Source organism: Nicotiana tomentosiformis, chromosome 2, assembly GCF_000390325.3.
Source record: "Nicotiana tomentosiformis chromosome 2, ASM39032v3, whole genome shotgun sequence".
Lineage (NCBI taxonomy): Eukaryota > Viridiplantae > Streptophyta > Magnoliopsida > Solanales > Solanaceae > Nicotiana > Nicotiana tomentosiformis.
In genome coordinates, this window is record NC_090813.1 from 192,852,567 (window position 1) to 192,876,244 (window position 23,678).

The window sequence follows — 23,678 nt, forward strand, 5'->3', positions numbered from 1 at the left end:
TTTGTATAGTAGATAATTTTCTTTGAGACACAAAATGTTTAAATGAAGAGAGAATGCTTCTTTGAATAGTTTATACATGCGCACATGTTTTGCCATCGGGGCTCGACTAATTTATATGGACACGGTTCACTTGAGCGTTTGGTCCATTACAAAGCTTCCCTATCGAGGCCCTTTGACGTGAAGTACTATTCTCGAGAATACAACATCCGAGGGTGATGCCCTCCAATATTCGAGGTTGATTGCAAAGAAGCCTTGGATACTATTGAATTGTCCTTAGGTAGCACATAATTGTTGCCTCGTTAAAAACCTCGCCGGGACAACCCAGTTGGGATAAAAACTGATCTAAGGGAAAAAGAGTGCAACACGTACTTTAAAACCTGAGGTCTCGATGTATTTGGTCGAACACCTGCAATGAGTTAGCGCCGAATATATATAAACGAAAGAAGGGAGAAAGTCATACCTTAACAATAATATCGTTTGAGAAGTGATATGTTCCAGTTTTTTGGTAATGGTTCGCCGTCCATCGTTCCGAGTTTATAAGACCCTTTTCTGACTATATCGAGGACTTGATAGGGTCCTTCCCAATTCGGGCCGATCTTCCCTTCATTAGGATCTCGAGTGTTGATGGTGACCTTCCTTAGGACTAAGTTCCCGACCCTGAAGTGGCGAAGGTTGGTTCTTCTATTGTAGTACCTTTCGATTCATTGCTTTTGTGCAGCCATTCGAACAAGTGCCGCTTCTCGTTTTTCATCTAATAATTCGAGGCTAGTATTCATAGACTCGCGGTTCGATTCCTCCGATGCATGTCGAAACCTTGCGCTGGGTTTTCCGACTTTGACTGGAATTAAGGCTTCAGAGACATATGCTAAGGAAAACGGAGTTTCCCCTGTACTGGACTTCGATATTGTTCGATATGCCTAAAGGACTTTGGGAAGAATTTCTCTCCATTTCCCTTTAGCTTCGTTCAACCTTTTCTTCAGGTTTTGGATGATAGTCTTGATCGTCGATTCGGCCTGTCCGTTCCCACTAGGGTGATATGGTGTTGACAATATCCTTTTTATTTTATGGTCTTCAAAAAATTTCGTCACTTTACTACCGATAAATTGCTTACCATTGTCGCATACTATTTCTGCGGGTATCCCAAATCGACACACGATGTGATCCCAGATGAAGTCTATAACCTCTTTTTCTCTCACTTTCTCGAACGCCTGTGCTTCAACCCATTTAGAGAAATAGTCAGTCATAAATAAAGTGAACTTAGCTTTACCTGGCGCCGATGGAAGGGGGCCGACGATATCCATCCCCCATTTCATGAATGGCCATGAAGATAGGACTGAATGAAGTTGTTCTCCGGGCTGATGGATCATCGAAGCAAACCTTTGACATTTATCACATTTTAAAACAAACTCATTAGTATCTCTTTCCATGCTATCCCAGTAGTCTCCTGCTCTAATGATTTTGTGAATCAGTGATTCGGCGCCGGAGTGGTTCCCACAAGTTCCAATGGTCCATCGTAAAACATAATCGATGCCTCCTGGCCCTAAGCACACTGCTAATGGTCCATCGAATGTTCTTGTGTATAATGTTCCATCTTCAGCCAATGTGAATCGAGCAGCTTTGGTTCGTAAGGTCCTCGACTCTTTAGGGTCCGATGGGAGCTTTCAATTCATCAAGTATTCAATATATTTATTCCTCCAATCCCAGATTAAGCTTGTAGAGTTTACCTCGGCATGGCCTTCCTCGATCACGAATCTCGAGAGTTGAACGATAGTCCCCGAGCTGATCTCATCTTCCTCGACCGATGACCCCAAGTTAGCAAGTGCATCGTCCTCACTATTTTGTTCTCGAGGTACATGCTGTAATGTCTATTCCTTGAAACGGTGCAAAGTTACCTACAGATTGTCCAAATACCTTTGCATTCTATCCTCTCGAACTTCAAAGGTTTTATTTACTTGGTTCACCACCAGTAAAGAGTCACACTTGGCTTCAATGACTTCTGCCCCCAGGATTTTAGCTAGCTCGAGACCTGCAATCATGGCCTCGTACTCGGCCTCATTGTTAGTCAACCTAGAAGTTTTGATAGATTGCCTAATAGTGCTACCTGTGGGCGGCTTCAAAACGATACCTAGCCCGGACCCCTTCACATTTGAAGCACCGTCTGTGAAAAAGGTCCATACCCCTGATGACGTACCCGATTTTAACAAGAGTTCCTTTTCAACTTCGGATACGAGGGTTGGCGTGAAATCGGCCACGAAGTCTGCTAAAATTTGAGACTTGATGGCCGTCCGGGGTTGATATTCGATATCGTATCCACTGAGTTCGACGGCCCATTTGGCCAATCGGCCGGACAGTTCGGGTTTGTGCAAAATATTACGAAGTGGGTAAGTAGTTAATACGCATATAGGGTGACATTGAAAGTATGGTCTTAACTTTCTAGAGGCTCTTTTCAGTGCAAGTGCCAATTTTTCTAAGTGTGGATATCTAGTTTCTGCTTCTTCTAAGGTTCGACTTACATAATAAACGGGAAATTGCGTGCCTTGCTCTTCCCGAACTAAGACACCACTTACCGCGATTTCTAATACTGGAAAGTACAAGTAAAGTTTCTCATCTTCCTTTGGAGTGTGAAGCAGTGGTGGGCTCGATAAGTATCGCTTCAACTCTTCCAATGCGTGTTGGCATTCTGGGGTCCAGGCGAAATCGCTTTTCTTTTTGAGTAAAGAGAAAAATCTGTGGCTTCGATCCGATGACCTCGAAATGAATCGGCCTAAGGCAGTTATCCGTCCAGTTAGCCTCTGTACGGCCTTTACACTATCCACGACGGCGATGTCTTCGATGGCCTTGATTATATCGGGGTTGATCTCGATCCCCCGATTTGATACCATGAAGCCAAGGAATGTGCCTGAACCAACCCCGAAAGCACATTTCTCGGGGTTGAGCTTCATGTTGTATTTCCTTAAAATCTCGAACATTTCCTGCAAATGAGCCAAATAGTCCTCTACGCGTAGGGACTTAACTAGCATGCCATCAATATAAACCTCCATTGATTTACCTATTTGTTCTTCGAACATTTTATTCGCTAGGTGTTGGTAAGTAGCTCCTGCATTGTTTAGCCCGAAGGGCATTATACTATAACAATATGTTCCACACTTGGTGATAAATGAAGTCTTTTCTTGGTCTTCCGAGTTCATTTGGATTTGATTGTACCCGGAATAGGCATCGAGAAAAGTAAGGATCTCGTGGCCGCTCGTGACATCGATCATGCGATCGATGTTAGGCAGTGGAAAAAAATCTTTGGGACACGCCTTGTTTAAATCCTTATAATCTATACACATTCTAAGTTTGTCCCCTTTTTTAGGGACTACAACTACTTTGGCTAACCATTCGGGACATTTCACCTCCCAAATGGATCCTATTTTGAGAAATTTAGTTACCTCGTCCTTTATGAATGCGTGCTTTACTTTGGACTGGGGTCTTCTCTTTTGCTTCACCGGTTTGAATCTAGGGTCCAGGCTTAGCCGATATGTCGTTACCTCCGGTAGAATCCCTGTCATGTCTAAATGGGACCAAGCAAAACAATCTATGTTATCAACAAGAAATTGGATAAGTTTTTTCCTGAGTTCGGGGGTTAATCCCGTTCCCAGGTATACCTTTCGCTCAGGCAGTTACTCGATCAATATAACCTATTCCAGCTCTTCAATCGTTGATTTGGTAGCGTCAGTATCTTTGGGAACAACAAAAGTTTGAGGGGTCAGAAAATCCTCCTCTTCTTCTTCTATCTCCCGCTTCCCTGATTCGGTCGAGGCTGGTGGCTGTGATTGCTATTTGACTTCATGTTTATCTTTGATGCTCGACCTTTCCGAGGTTGATAGTGTCGATATCGGGGTCACCTCATCGATCGCAAACATTTCCTTTGCAGTATGCTGTTCCCCGTATATTGTTTTTACACCGTCCGACGTCGGGAATTTCATCATTTGGTGGATAGTCGTAGGGACTGCCCTCATATTGTGGATCCAAGGCCTTCTGAGCAGGGCATTGTACCTCATGTCGCCCTCGATTACGTGGAACTTGATATCTTGAATGGTTCCAGCCATGTTCACTAGTAGAATAATCTCCCCTTCAGTTATTTAACTGTCCATATTAAAGTCGTTTAAGACTCGAGCTGCGGGTACGATTTGACTTTGTAGGCCGAGCTGCTCCACGACCCTCGATCAGATGATATTTGCCGAGTTACCTGGATCCACTAAAACACGCTTAACTTGAACTTTATTTAATAAGATAGAAATTACCAGAGCATCATTGTGGGACTGAGAAATGCCTTCTGTTTCTTCGTTGTTGAATGATAAAGTGCCTTTGGGCACATAATCTCGGGTTAGTTTTTCCCTAGTGATTGACACCTTAGTTCGTTTGAATATGGGTTCATGTGGGATGTTGACCCCACCGACGATCATATGAATGACATGTTAGGTTCCTCCTGTTCATGTTTTCTGTTTGCGTCCCTTTCTCTGAAATGATTCTTGGCTCGATCACTGAGGAACTCCCGAAGGTGACCCTCATTGAATAGACAGGCTACCTCCTCCCTTAATTGCTTGTAATCCTCGGTCTTGTGAACATGCGTGCCATGATACTTGCACATCAAATTTGGGTTTCTTTGGGAAGGATCGATTTGTATGGGTTTAGGCCACCTAGTATCTCTGATCCTTCCGATTGCCGAAACAATGCCTGATGCATCGATGATAAGGTTATATTCCGATAACCGAGGTGCCTCTGTGGGATCAACATAATTGTCGAAACCACTTTTGCTCATAAGTTCCCGAGAATTCTGTCGTCGATCACTTCTTCGATCATTTCGGACGGAATTGCGTCCTGAACCATTGTTCCTTTGATCTGCGGTATATGGTTGATATTGGTCCCTATTCGACCTTGGCTCCCTGTTGACGTCCCTCTGGTTTTTAACTGTCAACCTGTTTGGATATACTAAACCGGAAGTGGCTCCTAATTGGTCGTCCTCGACCCTGATCTTCGACTGATATCGATTGTGTACATCTGCCCAAGTTATAGCTGGATACTCGATCAAATTTTGTTTCAACTGCTGTGATGCTATCGAACTCCGTTCGTTCAACCCTTGGGTGAAAGCTTGAACGGCCCAATCATCTGTGACCGGTGGCAACTCCATGCGTTCCATTTAAAATCGGGACACGAAATGCCTTAGCATTTCATTATCCCTTTGTCTTACCTTGAAAAGGTCCGATTTCTTCGCTGCGACCTTTATGGCTCCGCCATTTGCCTTTATGAAAGAATCTGCTAACATGACAAATGAATCGATGGAATTTCGTGGCAGGTTGTGATACCAAATCATTGCTCCCTTCGAAAGGGTCTCTCCGAATTCTTTCAACAGCGCGGATTTGATTTCATCATCCTCTAAATCGTTACCCTTGATGGCACATGTATATGAAGTAACATACTCGTTGGGATCGATGGTCCCATTGTATTTGGGTATGTCTGGCATACGAAACTTTTTTGGAATAGGCTTCGGAGCCACACTTGGAGGAAACGGCTTTTGTACAATCTTCTTCGTATCCATCCCTCTCAAGATTGGCGGTGCCCCTGGTTTCTGATCAACTCGAGAGTTGTATGTCTCCATTTTTTTTATCATTGGCTTCGATTCTCTTCTCCCCTTATTCAATTCTTTTGGTGAGCTCCTCAAGCATTTTCACTACTGCAGGATTAGTCTCCGATTCGTTACCATTTGACCTTTCCGGTACTGGCTCGGTACGACAAGTAATTATCGGCTCGACCCTATTCGGATCAATTGGAGACTGACTCCTTCATCTCCTCTGCCCTGTGTTCCTTGGCCACTAGATCAGCCTTCTCTAGAAACACTCCCATCGAGATCTGCGCCTAGGTCCGCATTTAGAGCAACGTGCAAACTGACATCGACTGGGTTGGCATCCAGTCTGCCCCGAGATTAGCCTGTGGCACCTCGATTCCTGGAGCGATCACATTTTCATTTTCATCATGGAATCTGAGGCCATTGTTACTGTGTGTGGATGCGTTTTGTGAGTTTGACATGTTTTAACCTGAAAGCAAAGGCACTCAACAAGAACAAGCGTAAAATAGTGTGTTTTACCAGAATCAGTACTGAACAATCACTATTATCCTTAACCCCACGGTGGGCGCCAAACTGTTTACCCTAAAATTTGAGAAACAATTAAACTTATTTAGTGGTTTTAAGGATACGTGATTTTATCCAATACCAATTGACAAACAAGGAATTGAATAAATAATCTAAATAGTAAAATAAATCAAACCAATGTTCTAGCAGCGCTTTCGACCTCGATTCGAGATGGTCTGGAGGTTGGATAAGAAGAACAGTAAAGAGCGGAAGATAAACAATGATGAACAGTAATGGATAGTAAAATAGAGAGCAGCATTTTTTGTATATATTTATCCGTGAATCAATGCCCCTTACAAATAAATATGGTACCTCTTTATATAGTAAAGGAATCCTAAATAAGGTACAATTCTAATAACGAAAATAGATCCCATGATTGGCGTCAATAACCACTTGATTCGATCTGTTCCGGGATTTCCGCCGAGATCTTCGGTCGGTCATGCTCGGTCTTGATCTTCAGCGAGCACTTCGATCTTCATGCTCCATACTCTGCCATTGAGCTTGAGCCTGGTCTATCATGAGCTTACCCTCGAGGCAGCTCCTCGTGCCTACGAAATCTGACATGCCCGATTTTGACCGTATACAACCATATTCAAAGAAATTAGCCATTAAAAAATGCACGGACAAAGAGCAGTACAAAAATAATCCACCATAATCAAAGCCTAGTAACGAGAGCAAATAGAACCCAAGCAAATAGCATCGATCCTGGAGTTTAGCTTTAAATTAAATCACTGGAATTGTTTAAAGATTTGATATATTGTATACGGTCAAAACCGAGTTTGCCCTCGTGTGACTGATTGAGTTTGGGGCATGATGGACCAAGGTTCGTCATTATGATATCAAGCTATGACGTGAAGTTGGGCTGTTGAGTTCGAGCCCTAGAAACCGACCAAGGTTGGGATCAGCCGAGTCGACATCGAGCCCAGATGAGGTCGAGACCCAGAGACCTAGAGACCGATCAAATACCGAAACCATTGTCAAAATCGAGCACGAAAACCAAAGCTCGAGTCAATATCGAGCTCGAGACTTAGAGACCGATCGAGCTTGAGTCAAGGGACAACAAAGCCATTATAGCCGCACTAAGGGAGAAAATCTCGGCAGAAATCAAGGAAAAACTAATTGATTAATCTATCATGGGATCTCCACTATGTATTTTTAATTATATCCAAAGTAGGATTCCTCCATTATATTAGAGTGGCTGCCATTTGTAGGGGGGGATTTAGACATCAATACACTCTCACATTTAAGAAGTTATTGAGATTTACACATATATAGTTAAAATTATCCTTCTTTTGGGCTTTGGACATTGGTTCATCTTGTTCATTCTCACTTTGGGTTTGTACTTCATTCCTTTTTTACAATCAATATTCGATATATTTCTACTTATTTTTCCAATTTGTACTAAGTTATATCACGTATTCTTAGAACTACGTATAAATTCAACTCTATCCGTTTTTCGGATAAACAGTTTGGCGCCCACCGTGAGGCTAAAGATAATAGTGGTTATTTGGTACGAATATCTACAAAACACATCATTTTACACTTGCTCTTGGAAGTGTCTTTGATTTCAGCTTTAAAACGGCGAACTCCCAATCAATGGCCCTACCTATTGACATCGAAGCTGGCCTTCAAGATGAGAATAACAACCTGACCACCAGGGATGAAAGACCACTCGTCGATCTCGTTGGAACTCGGGCCGCAGATTCAATCGATGTTAATTCACATGTGGCCATCGAGGCGAACCAACGTTCCGACCCCGAAAATAGCATCCATGGTAGAACTCGATCTGCAGTTCGAAATACCCTAAAGGACGGGATCAGACTGTGTATGATTTTCGAAATGTTACAAGCTCAACAAGTAGCAATAGCTCAGTTGCAGAGCCAAACCCAGGCACCGAGCAGGGCCAAGCCCGGTCCATCCCGAGAAATGACCCACGAAACGGGGACAACTGTAGTAAGATCAAATGAACAAGAATCGGGAACTAGTCCCAAAATTATTAAGATGTTAGAATAACTGACAAAATGAATTGAGTCAGGAGAAAAGAGGATTGAAGAAAACGACAAAAAAGTAGAAACTTATAACTCCAGGGTTGATCAGATCCCGGGGGCACCACCGGTATTGAAGGGCTTGAATTCCAAAAAATTCATACAAAAACCTTTCCCCCTGAGCACGGCTCCTAAACCGATCCCCAAGAAGTTTTGCATGCCCGAAATTCCTAAATATAATAGAACGACCGACCCCAACGAACATGTCACCTCTTACACATGTGCCATTAATGGGAACGATCTAGAAGATGACGAGAATGAATCCGTTCTATTGAAGAAGTTAGGGGAAACCCTGTCAAAGGGGGCAATGATATGGTATCACAATTTAAGGCCTAACTCTATCAATTATTTTGCTATGCTTACAGATTCTTTCATAAAGCACACGCGAGAGCCATAAAGGTCGATACCAGGAAGTCGGACCTTTTCAAGGTAAAGCAAAAAGATAACGATATGTTAAGAGAGTTCGTATCTCGTTTTCAAATGGAACGAATGAATCTATCACCAATCACGGACGATTGGGCTGTACAAGCTTTCACCCAAGGACTGAACGAACGAAGCTCAATGGCTTCACGACAGTTGAAGCAGAATTTGGTCGAGTTCCCGGCTATTACCTGGGCCGATATGCATAATCGATATCAATAGAAGATCAGAGTTTAAGACAACCAATTGGGTTCTGGGTCCGCTATTAAAAGGGACGTCGATCGAGAATCAAGGTCGAACAGGGACCCATATCGGCCATATAACGGAGATCGTAGGGGTAGCGAACCTACATGCAACTACGTACGAGGCGAAAGGAGAAGTGATCGAAGGAAAGGATCTCGGGGGCTGATGAACAAGAATGGGCTCGATAGGCATATCAGACCTAAGGAAGCACCACGGTTATCAGAATATAACTTCAACATCGATGCATCCGTCATCGTGTAGGCTATCAGACGAATTAAAGATACTAAGTGGCCTCGACCTCTGCAGTCCGATCCAGCCCAGAGGAATCCCAATCAAATGTGCAAATATCATGGCACCCATGGCCACAGAACCAAAGACTGCAGGCAGTTGAGAGAGAAGGTAGCCCATTTATTCAATGAAGGGCACCTTCAAGAATTTTTAAGTGACCGGCCAAAAACCATTTTAAAAACAGAAATTTCAATAGATAAAACGAACAAGAAGATCCAAAACACATCATCCACATGATCATCGGAGGGATTGACGTCCCCCAGGGACCGGTGCTTAAACGCACTAAGATATCTATTGTAAGAGGAAAGTGATCTCGGACTCAGGATTATACACCTAAAGGAACCTTGTCCTTTAGTGACGAAGACGCGAAAGGAATAATGCAACCCCATAATGATGCACTGGTAATATCTGTACTTATGATTAAAACTCAAGTTAAACTTGTGTTAATTGATCCAGTTAGTTTGGCCAACATCATTCGATCAAGGGTCGTAGAGCAACTCAGTCTACAGGACCAGGTCGTACCCGCTACCCTGGTACTGAACGGATTTAATATGGCATGTGAAACTACTAAGGGCGAGAAAATCTTGCCAGTAAATGTGGCCGAGACCATCTAAGAAATGAAGTTCCACGTGATCGAGGGTGATAGGAGATATAACGCCCTGTTCGGGAGGCCATGGATCCACAACATGAAAGTAGTGCCCTCGACCCTTCACCAGGTTCTGAAATTCCCAACATCGGAGGGAATCAAAACGGTCTACGGGGAGCAACCGACCGCAAAAGAAATGTTTGTCGTCGACGAAGTGATTCTGATATCATCATTATCATCAACAAAGGGATCAAATTCGAAGGAAAAATGGGACACCAAATAGCAATCACAAACGTCAGCCTCGACCCAACTAGAAAAATAGGAGACTGACAAAGATGATGATTATGGGATTCCTCGATCCTTCATGGTCCCCGATGATTCCGACACTACCCAATCAACAGTCGAAGAACTAGAGCAAATCACACTAATCGAGCATCTTCCCAAGCAAAAGGTATACCTGGGAACGGGGTTGGATCCCGAGCTCAGGGAAAAGCTTATTCAATTTATTATAGCTAACATGAACTGTTTCGCTTGGTCCCATCTTGACATGACAGGAATCCCACCGGAAATAACCACTCATAGACTGAGCTTGGATCCGAAATTCCATCCGGCAAAGAAAAAAAGAAAGGCCCAGTCCGAGGTCAAACATGCCTTCATCAAGGACGAGGTAACCAAACTTCTTAAAATAGGATCCATCCGAGAAGTAAAATATCTTGAATGGCTGGCAAATGTGGTGGTGGCCCCTAAAATGGGAAACAAACTTAGAATGTGTATAGATTATAAAGACCTGAACAAAGCATGCCCTAAGGATTCCTTTCCTTTACCTAGAATTGGTCGTATGATCGATGCCACGGCCGGCCATGAGATTCTCAATTTTCTTGATGCCTACTCCGGGTACAACTAGATATAGATGAACCCGGAGGATCAGAAAAAGACCTCGTTCATCACTAAGTATGGTACCTACTATTATAACGTAATGCTATTCGGTCTAAAAAATGCTGGTGCAACTTATCAACACCTAGTAAACCGAATGTTCGAAAAACAGATAGGTAAATCAATGGAAGTTTATATTGATGACATGTTAGTTAAGTCCCTGCAAGCAGAGGACCATTTAAAGCATTTGTAGGAAACTTTTGACGTACTAAAGTAGTACAATATGAAGCTCAACCCCGAAAAATATGCATTCGGGGTTGGCTCAAGCAAATTTCTTGGTTTCATGGTGTCCAATCGAGAAATTGAGATCAACCCCGACAAAATCAAAGCTATCGAGGACATCACGGTAGTCGATAATGTAAAGGTCGTGCAAAGGTTAACGGGGAGGATAGCCGCCCTGGGACGATTCATTTCGAGATCATCAGATAGAAGCCACCGATTTTCTCACTGCTTAAGAAGAAAAACAACTTTACATGGACTCCGAAATGCCAATAGGCTTTGGAAGAACTAAAGCGGTATTTATCGAGCCCTCCGCTGGTTCATACCCCAAAAGTGGACGAGCAGATTTACCTGTACTTAGCTGTATCAGAGACAGCGGTAAGTGAAGTTCTGGTTTGAGAAGAACGAGGTACGCAATTCCCTGTTTATTATGTCAGCCGGACTTTAGGCGAGACCGAAACTAGATATCCGCACTTAGTAAAATTAGCGCTTGCTTTAATAAGCACCTCTAGGAAGCTAAAACCATATTTCCAATGTCATTCAATACATGTTGTACCAACTTATCCTCTTCGAAATATTTTGTACAAACCCGAGCTTTTGGGTCGATTGGCGAAATGGGCCATAGAAGTCGGTGGGTACAATATCGAGTATCAACCCCGAACCACTATCAAATCTCAAATCTTGGTGGACTTCATGGCTGACTTTTCACCGGCCCTCGTACTCGAGGTTGAGAAAGAGCTACTGATAAAGTCGAGTACCTCTTCGGGAGTTTGGACTCTTTTCACGGACGGTGCCTCAAATGTGAAGGGGTCCGGATTAGGCATTGTACTAAAATCACACACAGGTAATGTAGTTAGACAGTCTATCAGAACTACAAAATTAACTAACAATGAGGCCATGATTGCAGGTCTCGACTAGCTAGAAGCTTAGGAGCTGAGGTCGTAGAGGCTAAGTATGATTCCCTCCTCGTGGTAAACCAAGCTAACGGGACTTTCGAAGTCCGAGAAAATCAAATGCAGAGGTACTGGGATAAATTACAGGTGACTCTACATCAGTTTAAAGAATAGACTTTGCAATATGTACCTCGAGAACAGAACAACGAGGCTGATGCACTTGCAAACTTAGGTTCATCAGTCGAAGATGATGAACTCCACTCGGGGACTGTCGTACAACTCATAAAATTGGTGATCGAAGAAGGTCACGCCGAGATAAATTCCACAAGTCTAACCTGGGATTGGAGGAACAAATATATAGAGTACTTCAAGAACGGGAAGCTTCCATCAGATCCAAAGGAATCAAGGGCTTTGCGCACAAAGGCAGCACAGTTCACCCTATCCGAAGACGAAACACTGTTTAGAAGGACGTTCGATGGACCATTGGCAATATGTTTGGGACCAGGAGGTACCGATTACATACTACGAGAAATTCACGAGGGCACTTGTGGAAACCATTCCGGTGCCGATTAGCTGGTCCACAAAACGATCAGAGCAGGGTATTATTGGACCGATATGGGAAAAGATGCGAAAGAGTTTGTTCGAAAATGTGACAAATGCCAAAGACATGCGCCCATGATTCATCAACCCGGGGAGCTACTCCACTCAGTCCTATATCCATGGCCTTTTATGAAATGGGGGATGGACATCGTCATCTCCCTTCCATCGGCCCCAGTTAAAGCTCAGTTTATTTTGTTTATCATTGATTATTTCTCTAAATGGGTTGAAACATAGGCTTTCGAGAAAGTCAGAGAAAAAGAAGTGGTAGACTTCATTTGGGACCACATCATATGTCGATTCGGGATGCCAACCGAGATTGTATGTGATAATGGAAAATAGTTCATTGGCAGCAAAGTAACTAAATTTCTCGAGGATCATAAGATCAAAAGGATCCTATCAACACCATATCATCACAGCGGGAACGGACAAGCTGAATCGACCAACAAAACCATCATCCAAAATCTTAAGAAGAGATTGACCGAAGCCAAAGGAAAATGGAGAGAAATACTACCCGAGGTCCTATGGGCATATCACACAGCATCGAAATCCAGTACCGAAGCAACGCCATTCTCATTGGTCTATTGCGCCGAAGCTCTGATCCCAGTAGAGGTCGGAGAACCTAGCATCAGGTTTTGATATAAAACAAAGGAGTCGAATAACGAAACCATGAACACGAGCCTAGAATTATTGGACGAAAAATGAGAGGCCGCTCTCGTCCGATTGGCCGCCCAAAAACAGCAGATCGAAAGATACTACAATCGAAGAACCAATCTTCGACATTTTAAAGTCGGGGAATTGGTGCTAAGAAAAGTCACCCTCAACACCCGAAATTCGAATGAAGGGAAACTAGGTCCGAACTGGGAAGGACCATATCAGGTTCTCGAAATCGTTGGAAAAGAATCCTATAAGCTAGGTGTGATATACGGCAAACAACTACCAAGCAATTGGAATGTGTCACACCTAAAACGATACTACTGCTAAGGTATGACCCTCCCGTGTTCATTTGTATTTCAAAATTAACCCTTGCAGGTGTTCGAGCAGAAACATGGATGGATTATTCAACTCGAAGCCTTTAGGTCTGAAAGCACGTGTTGCACTCTTTTTCCCTTAGATCGGTTTTGTCCCAAATGGATTTTTCGGTGAGGTTTTTAATAAGGCAACTATTGATCGTGCTGACTTAGAACAATTCAACAGTATCCGAGGCCTCTTTACAATCAACCTTGAATACTGGGGGGCATTACCCTCGGATGTATCAAGTTCGATACAAGGAAATTACTTCATGGCAACAGGGTCTCGATAGAAAATATTTGTAAGGGTCAAATGGTCAAACGAACCATGCCCCCGTAGATTGCTCGAGCCCTGGCACAAAACATGAGCGCATGTATAATGACTTATAAAAAGAAATTTCTTCTTTACCGATATCTCATATCTCAGAAAGATTCTTCTGCTTCATATTCTTGATCTATTAATTTGAGTTCGAGAAATCATTCTCACTCGACTGAAAAGCCTAAGGACTACATTAAATCGAGTTCGAGCAAACACTCACTCGACCATAAAGCCTAAGGGCTACATTAAATCGAGTTAAAGCAAACACTCACTCGACCATAAAGCCTAAGGGCTGCATTAAATCGAGTTCGAGCAAACACTCACTCGACCATAAAACCTAAGGGCTACATTAAATCGATTCAAGCAAACACTCACACGACCATAAAAGCCTAAGGGCTACCTTAATTCGAGTTCGAGCAAACACTCACTCGACTGAAAAGCCTAAGGGCTGCATTAAATCGAGTTCGAGAAAATACTCACTCGACCATAAAGCCTAAGGGCTACATTAAATCGAGTTCGAGCAAACACTCACTCAACCATAAAGACTAAGGGCTACCTTAATTTGAGTTTGAGCAAACACTCACTCAACTGAAAAGCCTAAGGGCTACATTAATTCGAGTTTGAGTAAACACTCACTCGATTGAAAAGCCTAAGGGTTACATTAATTCGAGTTCGAGCAAACACTCACTCGACCATAAAGCCTAAGGGCTACAATAATTCGAGTTCGAGGAAACACTTACTCTACTATAAAGCTTAAAGGTCTATCCTAATTCGAGTTCAAGCAAACACTCACTCGATTGAAAAGCCTAAAGGGCTACCTTAATTCGAGTTCGAGCAAACACTCACTCAACTATAAAGCCTAAGGGCTACATTAATTCGAGTTCGAGAAAAAACTCACTCAACCATAAAGTCTAAGGGCTACAATAATTTGAGTTCGAGCAAACACTCACTTAACTATAAAGCCTAAGGGCTACATTAATTCGAGTACGAGCAAACACTCACTCGACCATAAAGCCTAAAGGACTACCCTAATTCGAGTTTGAGAAAACACTCACTCGACTGAAAAGCCTAAGGGCTACCTTAATTTGAGTCCGAGAAATCACACTCACTCGACCATAAAGCCTAAAGGGCTACCTTAATCTGAGTTTGAGTAAACACTCACTCGACTGAAAAGCCTCAGGGTTACATTAATTCGAGTTCGAACAAACACTCACTTGACCATAAAGCCTAAGGGTTGCCTTAATTCGAGTTCGAGAAAACACTCTCACTTAACCGTAAAGCCTAAAGGGCTACCTTAGTTCGAGAAATCACTCTCACTTGACCGAAAAGCCTAAAGGCTACCTTCGAGCAAATTATTTCGCTTTAACTCTATTCGTCGAAGTCTAAAAGCTATCTCAGTTCGAGTTCAAGCATTCACTCGGGGACTACCTATAAGAAAAGGTCGAGTTTGAACATTCACTCGGACCTTCAAGTAATTATCCCGTGCCAAGGCACTTTTTGTCCTTTGTATAAATTAACAAGAAAGGCAAAATATTCAAAAGCCATAAAAGAAAGAAAGTTTTATATATACCAGAAATCATTTACAAGGGCACCATGGCCCAATCAAGATTTTCTACAAAACACCAAAACGGTCTTAAAAGAAAGAAGAAAAATACTAAAAGGACTTAGTCCTCTCCAAGAGCAGCATCTTCACCTTCGAGGCCTCCTTCGCTCTCAGAACCGCTCATACTCACGGTATCATCATCATCGGGAAAGGCCAATACTCTGGCTTCGGCTTCGGCTTCGAGCTCTTTTGCATTATCGATCTCAGCTGAAAGATCGTAGCCACGGGTGTCACGACCCAAATCGATGGGCCGCGACGGGCACCCGGTACCTTACTCAGCCGGGTACCAACATAACGTATCTTTTCATATCATACTATCATAGGAAAATGAGATGGAAAGGCTGCTATAAGATAACTAGAATAAAACATGTAATACCAACTTATACCTAAGACATACGACCTATAAGATCGAAATGATTACTCGTACACTAAACATAGGCCGATAAGGCCATACAATCTTTCATATACATGACATCTGTCTATAAGCCTCTAAGAATACATAATTATCATAAAGGTCGGGACAGAGCCCCGCCATACCAATCAATACATATCTTAATCATACTGACCAAATAGCAACTCCGGAGCAAATGGAGCGCACCAACACCTTCCGTTGAGCTGATAGCCAACTTGAAGGACTCTCGACCTGTCTATCGAGACCTGCGGGCATGAAACGCAGCGTCCCCAGGCAAAAGGGATGTCAGTACAAATAATGTACCGAGTATGTAAGGAATGAAAATCAGTAAATAATAGACACGAGAAACATGGAGTAAAGACTCCACATGTAAATCTGAATAACTCTGTGAATCAATAATATTTACAATGCCATGCATATGCGTATAAATGTCATACCATGCATAGGTATATGCGTACATAACATCATCAAGCCTCTGAGGGCATCCCATCATATCATCTCAGCCACTGTGGGCAAATCATCAACGTATACCAGCTGATCAGGTGGTGGTGCATATATAATGCCATAACCTTTTTCCATATCCCATATACATATAATATACGCGTATAAAACGCCATCAGGTCATGGGTCAAAGTACATGTATAAATGCATGAAATGCATAAGAAATACGTTAATAAGATTTCTCAGAATATCATAAAATCAATATGCCTTTCAGACAAACTTTATCAAATACGTATTTTTCTGAGACCCATGAACAGAGGATATAATAATAATTCACATGAGGAATCAAGAATATAGACACCCCTAGTATTTCTATGAATAGAGTCATTTATGAAAGTTGCGTATTTTGCTCCTTTCGTTTGTATCATTTGGATCATGCCAAAAAGAAAGAAGGGATAGCCTTAACATACCTGAGTCGATTCTCTTGATAACCCCTCTAACACCCATATTTTGCGAAAACACACGTGACAGCAAGATCGGAGTAGGGAAAAATTCGTATGATATTCTTGAGAAAGATTGCACTGTACTCCCTTAAAATTGCAACATCTCACGTTGCTAAGATGCTAAGAGATCTTGTTTGAATTTTGTTTCAAGAAATTCACGTTACTAAGGATGCTAAGATGCAAATTTTTGTTTGAATTTGCTGAAGTGAATTAGAGATGTTACCAAGATGTTAAAGAGATATCAACCTCTCTTTTGTGAATTTTATCATAATCTCATATGACTTTGTTGAATTTGAGAAGTCTTTCATGGCTTTTGTTGAAGCTGAACGTTGCCCTTTTCCATTCCTTTGTGAATTTGAGTCTTTTATGGCTTTATCCAAGAGTCCCTCTAAAGGTGCCACCTAGCCTCATAACATAGTTAGTCACCTTAGGCTTGATTAAAGATTCGCACATGCTTCCATGCTAGGAGCACTTAGTCTTATCCAAATTATACTTAATTAATTAGTTAATCTCCCACTAAAAATCAATAATTAATCAATTATCCACATAATGAGAATTATCCTAAATTACTTAAAATACTACTCAGTTTTAACATACCTCATACACCTTACTATTATAGTCATGTGGTACCTTGTATGGCACTAGTCCATAAATATGGGGTATTATAGCTTGGACCGTATTTTATCTCAAAATGTCAAACTTTGCCGAAACTCATTTTCTTCGATTCGCTTAACCTTTTCACCTTCACGAATTTACTTATCACTTGCTTGAAATAACATGACACTAATAATCTCAAAAATAATCTCATTCCCGAGCTTGCGTCGACTAACTTACGACAAAACTTTAACGTACGAAAATGTGGGATGTAACATCTCATTTCCGAGCTTCCATCAATTTACTTATGGCGTACTTTCACGTATGAAAACATGGGGTATAACAACGAGCGTGGATCTACTCTAGAGTCTCCCTCCGAGATTGGCATTTAGCATGCTCGGCAACCCAATTTGCTCGAGCTTGAGCAGCCTCGACAATCTCTTTTGCTCGAACCTGAGCGGCTTCAGCATTGGACCGATAAACAGGCACCATTGTATCAGCATTAGCCATGGCTATTTCGGCATCCGATTTGGCCGCTGCCAGTTCCGAGACCAGCTTCTCTCGATCAGAAGTTACTGAGCCCAACCGAGACTGGAACTCCTCGATATTCTTGGCTTTCACCAAGGCTCTCTCTTTCGAGCTTCGAAGTTGGGCCTTGACCGAGGCCAGTTGAGCCCGGGCAGCCTCCTTTTCAGAAGCAAGGCAGTCCATATTTTTTTTCTAATCCTCGGCCCCCGCTTTCACTGCATCCACTTAGGCGCGAAGCTGCCCAATCATATCGAGCTTTTGCTGAACCTGAAAGACCGAACTGTTAGCCTTCACACCTAAATTAGTGTCATTAACTTCAAAGACTCTTTTTACCTGCTCGGACAAATTGGTTTGTTCTTTCCGAGTTGCTTCTAGATCGGCTCGAAGTCCTTTTGATTCTCCTTCCCTATGCTCACTGAGAAGCTTGAAGGTATCCCTCTCCTCAGTAAGCCCTTGAATTTCGGCTTCGAACCGGCTTAGCTCCCCTCGGGATCAAAAAAATGCCTTATGATAGAGCGGAAAAGCCTACAAAAAATAAAAGGGAGTTATACAAAAGAAGAAAAATACAAGTATGAAATGTGACAAAGAGAAAGCAAACTTACGCGATTCAGGGCCTGCTGAGCTTCGTTGAATATACGAGGAATCCCCGCCTTGCCCGCGCTCTTCTTCGAAGCCTCCAAATCGCTTGGACTAGTAGCATATTCTACTCCAACAAAATAACCATGGAAAGGATCTTCCTCTCCATGGGCTCTCTCCCCATGATAAACCTCAACATCTTGGGCGTCATGTATCATAGACTGTGAAAATAAAGGAAAAGAAGGGGAATTGCCGATCTCTATTGCCCCGATTATGTCTTTCGAGGCACCGCCTCCATCTCGGGGAACCTCAAACTCGGTTCTTGTACCATCATCAACTGCCTCTTCGACGGATTCGTTACCGCGAGGTAAACCATCCTTGGTCTCCCTTTGCTCGAGAACTCGGTTTGAAGTCTTCTCCTCGACTTTGTCGGACCTGGGTGAAGCAGAATCAGTCCTCACGGGTCCTAAAGCTTTACAAATATCGGTGCCAGCCCGAGCAGGGGCCACCATTCTAGAGTTATCTTCTTCTTCTTCTTCTTCTTCATACCTTAGACGTAGGAATTGTGGTTCCCTTGGGCTTACGGGCTGCCTTCTTCTTAGGTTTTTGACCCTCGGAAACCGAAGTCCTTTTTATCTGACTTTCCTTCAATGGCTTCGAGACAGGCCGTAAAACTTCCTTACTACCAGACGGGGGCCTCATGACCGCATCTTTTTCGAGACCTGCGAAGGGAGAAGATAAGTAAACTCATACTTCGAATAAGCATGTCACCTCGAACGACAAATGAATCGGTAGACCAAGATGAAAGCTTACCACGAGTACGAGCTTCCCATCGACCCTTCGACAAATTATGCCATGATCGCTCAGCAAATGTTGATGTCGAGACCAGGTTTTTGACCTAGTTCTCGAGATGGAGAACCGCACCCGGTATCCAAGCAACGGATGTGTCAAAAAAACACTGATAAGAAAGCATGAAGAAGTAAAAACAACAAAAACTAAAAACGACATCACGCTTACGGTTCATATTCCATTTCTCGAGATATGGCATACTCTAAGCTAGGATTAGGTTTGAGGTCTTCACTCGAACAAATCGGCCCATCCAACCCCGATCCTTATCCTCATCTATGCTCGACGTGAACACCTTGGTAGAACGGCGTTGAAGCTTTATCATCCCGCCTCGGTAAAGTCGAGGACTATACAATCTTATAAGGTGGTTGAGGGTGAAGGGAAGCCCATCGATTTTGCTCACAAAGAAACGGATCAAGATCACGATCCTCGAGAAAGAAGGATGAATTTGGCCGAGGGTCACCTCGTATTTCCTATAAAATTCGATGATGACTAGCTCGAGGGGACCCATCGTGAAAGGGTAAGTGTAAACACTCAGATATCCTTCCAAGTGGGTAGTGATTGATTCCTCCAGTGTCGGTATCACGACCTCTTTATCTACCTAATTACAATCTTTCTTCACCACATCAAGGAGACTTACTGGTATCGAGCATATATATCTCGATACCGGCTCGCATCGACCGGCAACCGAAGAGGGTTTTTCAACTTTAAAATCAGAATGAATAACACATCCCCCGGGAAAGAGTTCTTCAAGGAGTGGCTCCACCACCGGTTTGTCACCGGCCGGTCGAGATGAGGAAGCAGCCTATTTTTGAGGAATGGTTTTAGATATCTTGGCCATCTAAATTTTCAAAGAACAAAGAAGACGGGAAATTGAAATATTTTGGTGTTTGGTGAAGAACAAGCAAAGAAATGTTCAGAACCTGGAAATAGATAATTTTGGAGAAGACGAAGAACTGTGAAGGATAGAATGAGAAGAATTAAAAGTAAATGTTTAAAATGATAAAGGAAGGGGCTATTTATAGATTTCACAATGACGGTTCAAAATTTGCAGTGGTCGACCATTGACCGACGCGCATTTAATGCCTTGGTGATAGGTTATATGTACCTTGTTATGTTTTTATGATCTAAATAAACTTAATGACAAGAACCATATAAGGAACCTAATACACATCCTCAAGTACTTAAAGAACAAAAAGTCTTAGTTCGGGGACGTGGTTCAATTATTCAGAGTCCAAAAAATAACAGGGGGAACAAATCGACATCAGTTCCCTTACTGACAGTACCAGTCAACTCCCCACAGTTGTAAAGTGACTGCAATTGTTCCTCTGCAGTCACGCAACAATGTAAACAATGGAGTAGTCAACTTTACGGGGAATGCCTTTGTATCAAACATGCTTACATCATTCAAGTGAGGTCACTTATGCAATATTAACATGAAGGAAAGGCAAAACAACATTTGCATACTTCAGAATCAATCAAGCTATCACTCAAGGGTATTTCCAAACTGCAAGTGACCTTCAAGGCATCAAGAACAAAGAGCAGCATAACGAAGGACCAGTTTCCAGCATTGAGTCATCACATGTCCTTAGTTGTGTTGCACCTTTCTTAAAGTTCTTTACTTGTAATTCCTAATTCTCTTAGTTAGAAGCATTGTGTGGAAAACCTTTAAAGATCATAAACCCTTGTGTTTGTGTCTTGGCTAGTTTAGTCGAGTTGGAAGTCTTTGTAATAGAGTCATCACAAAGTGGCTTGTATTAGAGTTGTTACAAGTTAGTGAGAGATTAAGTCTTTGTAATAGAGTTATTACAAAGTGGCTTATAATAGAGTTGTTACAAGTTAGTGAGGGATTAAGAGGTTAATTCCTAGGTTACATAGGTGTAATCTGAAAGTTGATCATAGTGAAGTTGAAATCCTACAAGGGTAGGTCGTGTTTTTTAATCCCGTTGAACAGGGAATTTTCCACGTAAAATTCCTCTTGTCATTTACCTACTACAGTGTGCGTGGTTTTTGTGCGAACTAATATCTGTGGGAACTTATAGAGAACCTGGCTCTCTATAAAGTTTGGTGGACCCTCGAATTCTATCAATTGGTATCAGAGCGGGTTTTTTCTATCAGGCTAGCACCTAGAAAGGATCCTCATGGCTGCTCCACAAAATTTTAAAGAAGGTCAATCAACCTACAGACCACCATGATTTAATGGACAATACTATGGATGGTGGAAGACAAGGATGCATGATTTTATCATGGATGAAGACTCAGAACTTTGGGATGTCATCTGCGATGGTCCTTTTGTTCCTATGAAGACCATTGGAGAACCAGAAGTGTCAGTTCCTAAGACTAGGAAAGAACACAACGATGCTGACAGAAAGGCTATAGAGAAGAACTTTTGAGCCAAAAAGATCCTTGTCTGTGGTATTGGACCAGACGAATATAACCGAATTTCTGCCTGCCAATCTACCAAGGAGATCTGGGAGGCTCTCCAAACAGCACACGTAGGGACTACTCAAGTCAAACAGTTGAAGATTGATATGCTAACCATTGAGTATGAGCTATTCAAGATGAAGGACGATGAGTCCATTCAGGACATGCACACTCGCTTCACCTCTATCATCAATGAGCTTCACTCATTGGGAGAAATCATTTCTAGAAACAAACATGTCAGGAAAATACTTAGTGTATTACCTGGTTCCTGGGAAAGCAAGGTAAACGCCATCACAGAGGCAAAGGATTTACAGAAGCTAACCATTGATGAACTCATTGGTAATCTAAAAATTTATGGAATGAAGAAGAAGAAGAAGAAGAAGAAGAAGAAGAAGAAGAAGAAGAAGAAGAAGAAGAAGAAGAAGAAGAAGAATAAGGACAATAAGAGAAGAGAGCCCAAAAAAGAGAAGAACCTGGTTCTCAAGATAGACAATAATGATTCAAGTGATGGGGATGGTGATATGGCTTATTTGACAAGAAGATTCCAGAAGATGGTTTGCAGGAATGGAGGCATTCCAAAAAAGGAAAGTTCTAGCAAGCCAAAACATTATGACCTCTGTCATAAATGTGGCAAGCCAGGACACTTCATCAAGGATTGCCCTCTCCTAAAGCAAGATCAGTATAAAAATTTTTTTGACAAAGCAGCCAAGAGGAACCCGATTCCTGATAAATGCCTCAATAGAAAGAATGTTGCTGACAATGTTGTAAAACAAGCTCTTGCTGTATGGGGAGACTCCTCCAGCGAATCTGAAAAAGATAATGATCATGGTGACAGTTCAATGATGGCAGTAGAAAGTGAGGCAACTGAGTATGACTCTATTTTTGCCTTGATGGCTCAGTCTGATGATGATGAAGATGACGACGACGATGATGAGGTAAATTTTCTGGATGTTCAGAGAAATCTGAAATCTTATTTTTCAAAAAAACACATGTCTTTGGCAAATGTTTTAATAGATGCAGACCACAGTCTTATAAATGATAAAAATGCTCTAATTGTGGAATTAGGAGAAGCAGAACAATCTAGAGATGACCTAGTAGTCGTTGTGGTAGATTTGAAAGAGATTATTGAGTGTGCTAAGAAAGAGAAAGAAGTTTTAATTGAAAAAGCTACTAACTTAGAACTTGAGAGAGATGATCTAGTAGTAGTGGTGGTTGATTTGAAGGAAACTATTGAGAGTGTTGAAAAAGAAAAAGATGTCTTGACCAAAAGAGTCGCTAACACTGAGCTTGAGAGAGATGACCTACTAGCAGTAGTAGTTGATCTGAATGACACAATTAAGGAACTGAAAGGAGGGGGTAGGCATGAGACTCTTCACAAAGGTAAGGAAGTTGCTAATGAACCACATCTTAGGCTTGAAGATGAGATGAAGACAGTGAAGTCTAGACTGTGTATTGAACTTGAAAAGAACAAACAACTTCAGGAAGAACTAGGAAGAGTCAAGAGTGATCTTGAAAAATCACTCAAATAGACCTAGTCCTCTGATGCTATCACTGCCATGTACATAAACAATGGGGGAAACATGCAGGGAATTGGGTTTCAAAGGGAAAAGACTCCCTACAACCCTCATAGCAAGTATGTTACTATACCCGATAATTGGCTTTGTATTCACTGTGGTAACAATCGGCACCTTAAAGAAAACTACAAGGCTAGGGTTCCGTCTCAACAGAAAAACAAAGTTTTTGCTAAGAAAGTAACTACTGCTAAGGAACCTGGTCCCTCCGTTAAAAAATATATACTACCTGCTTGGATAAAAAGAAGTTTAATTTGACCTTTTCCTCACTACAAGGGACCCAAACTTGTTTGGGTTCCTAAGTCTAACCCTTGATTTCCTTGTGCAAGGAGCAGTGAAAGGGAGAATAAAACAAGGGTACATAGTTAGTGGTTGCTCGAAGCATATGACTAGAAGCACAAATGATTTTCTTTCACTCAAAGCCCTGCAAGGAGGGAGTGTATCCTTTGGAAACG

At 42.2% G+C, this 23,678-nt stretch overlaps 1 protein-coding gene across 1 annotated transcript; it reads right to left on the reverse strand.

Annotated features, from left to right (window-relative positions):
* Positions 1–4,444: 4,444 nt before the first annotated feature.
* Positions 4,445–5,641, reverse strand: LOC138906313 (uncharacterized). The gene is made up of 2 exons (XM_070194848.1): positions 5,234–5,641; positions 4,445–5,023 (listed from the first exon to the last, which is right to left on the reverse strand). Exons 1-2 carry the CDS (start codon positions 5,639–5,641, stop codon positions 4,445–4,447), a joined length of 987 nt encoding a protein of 328 aa, XP_070050949.1.
* Positions 5,642–23,678: the final 18,037 nt, after the last annotated feature.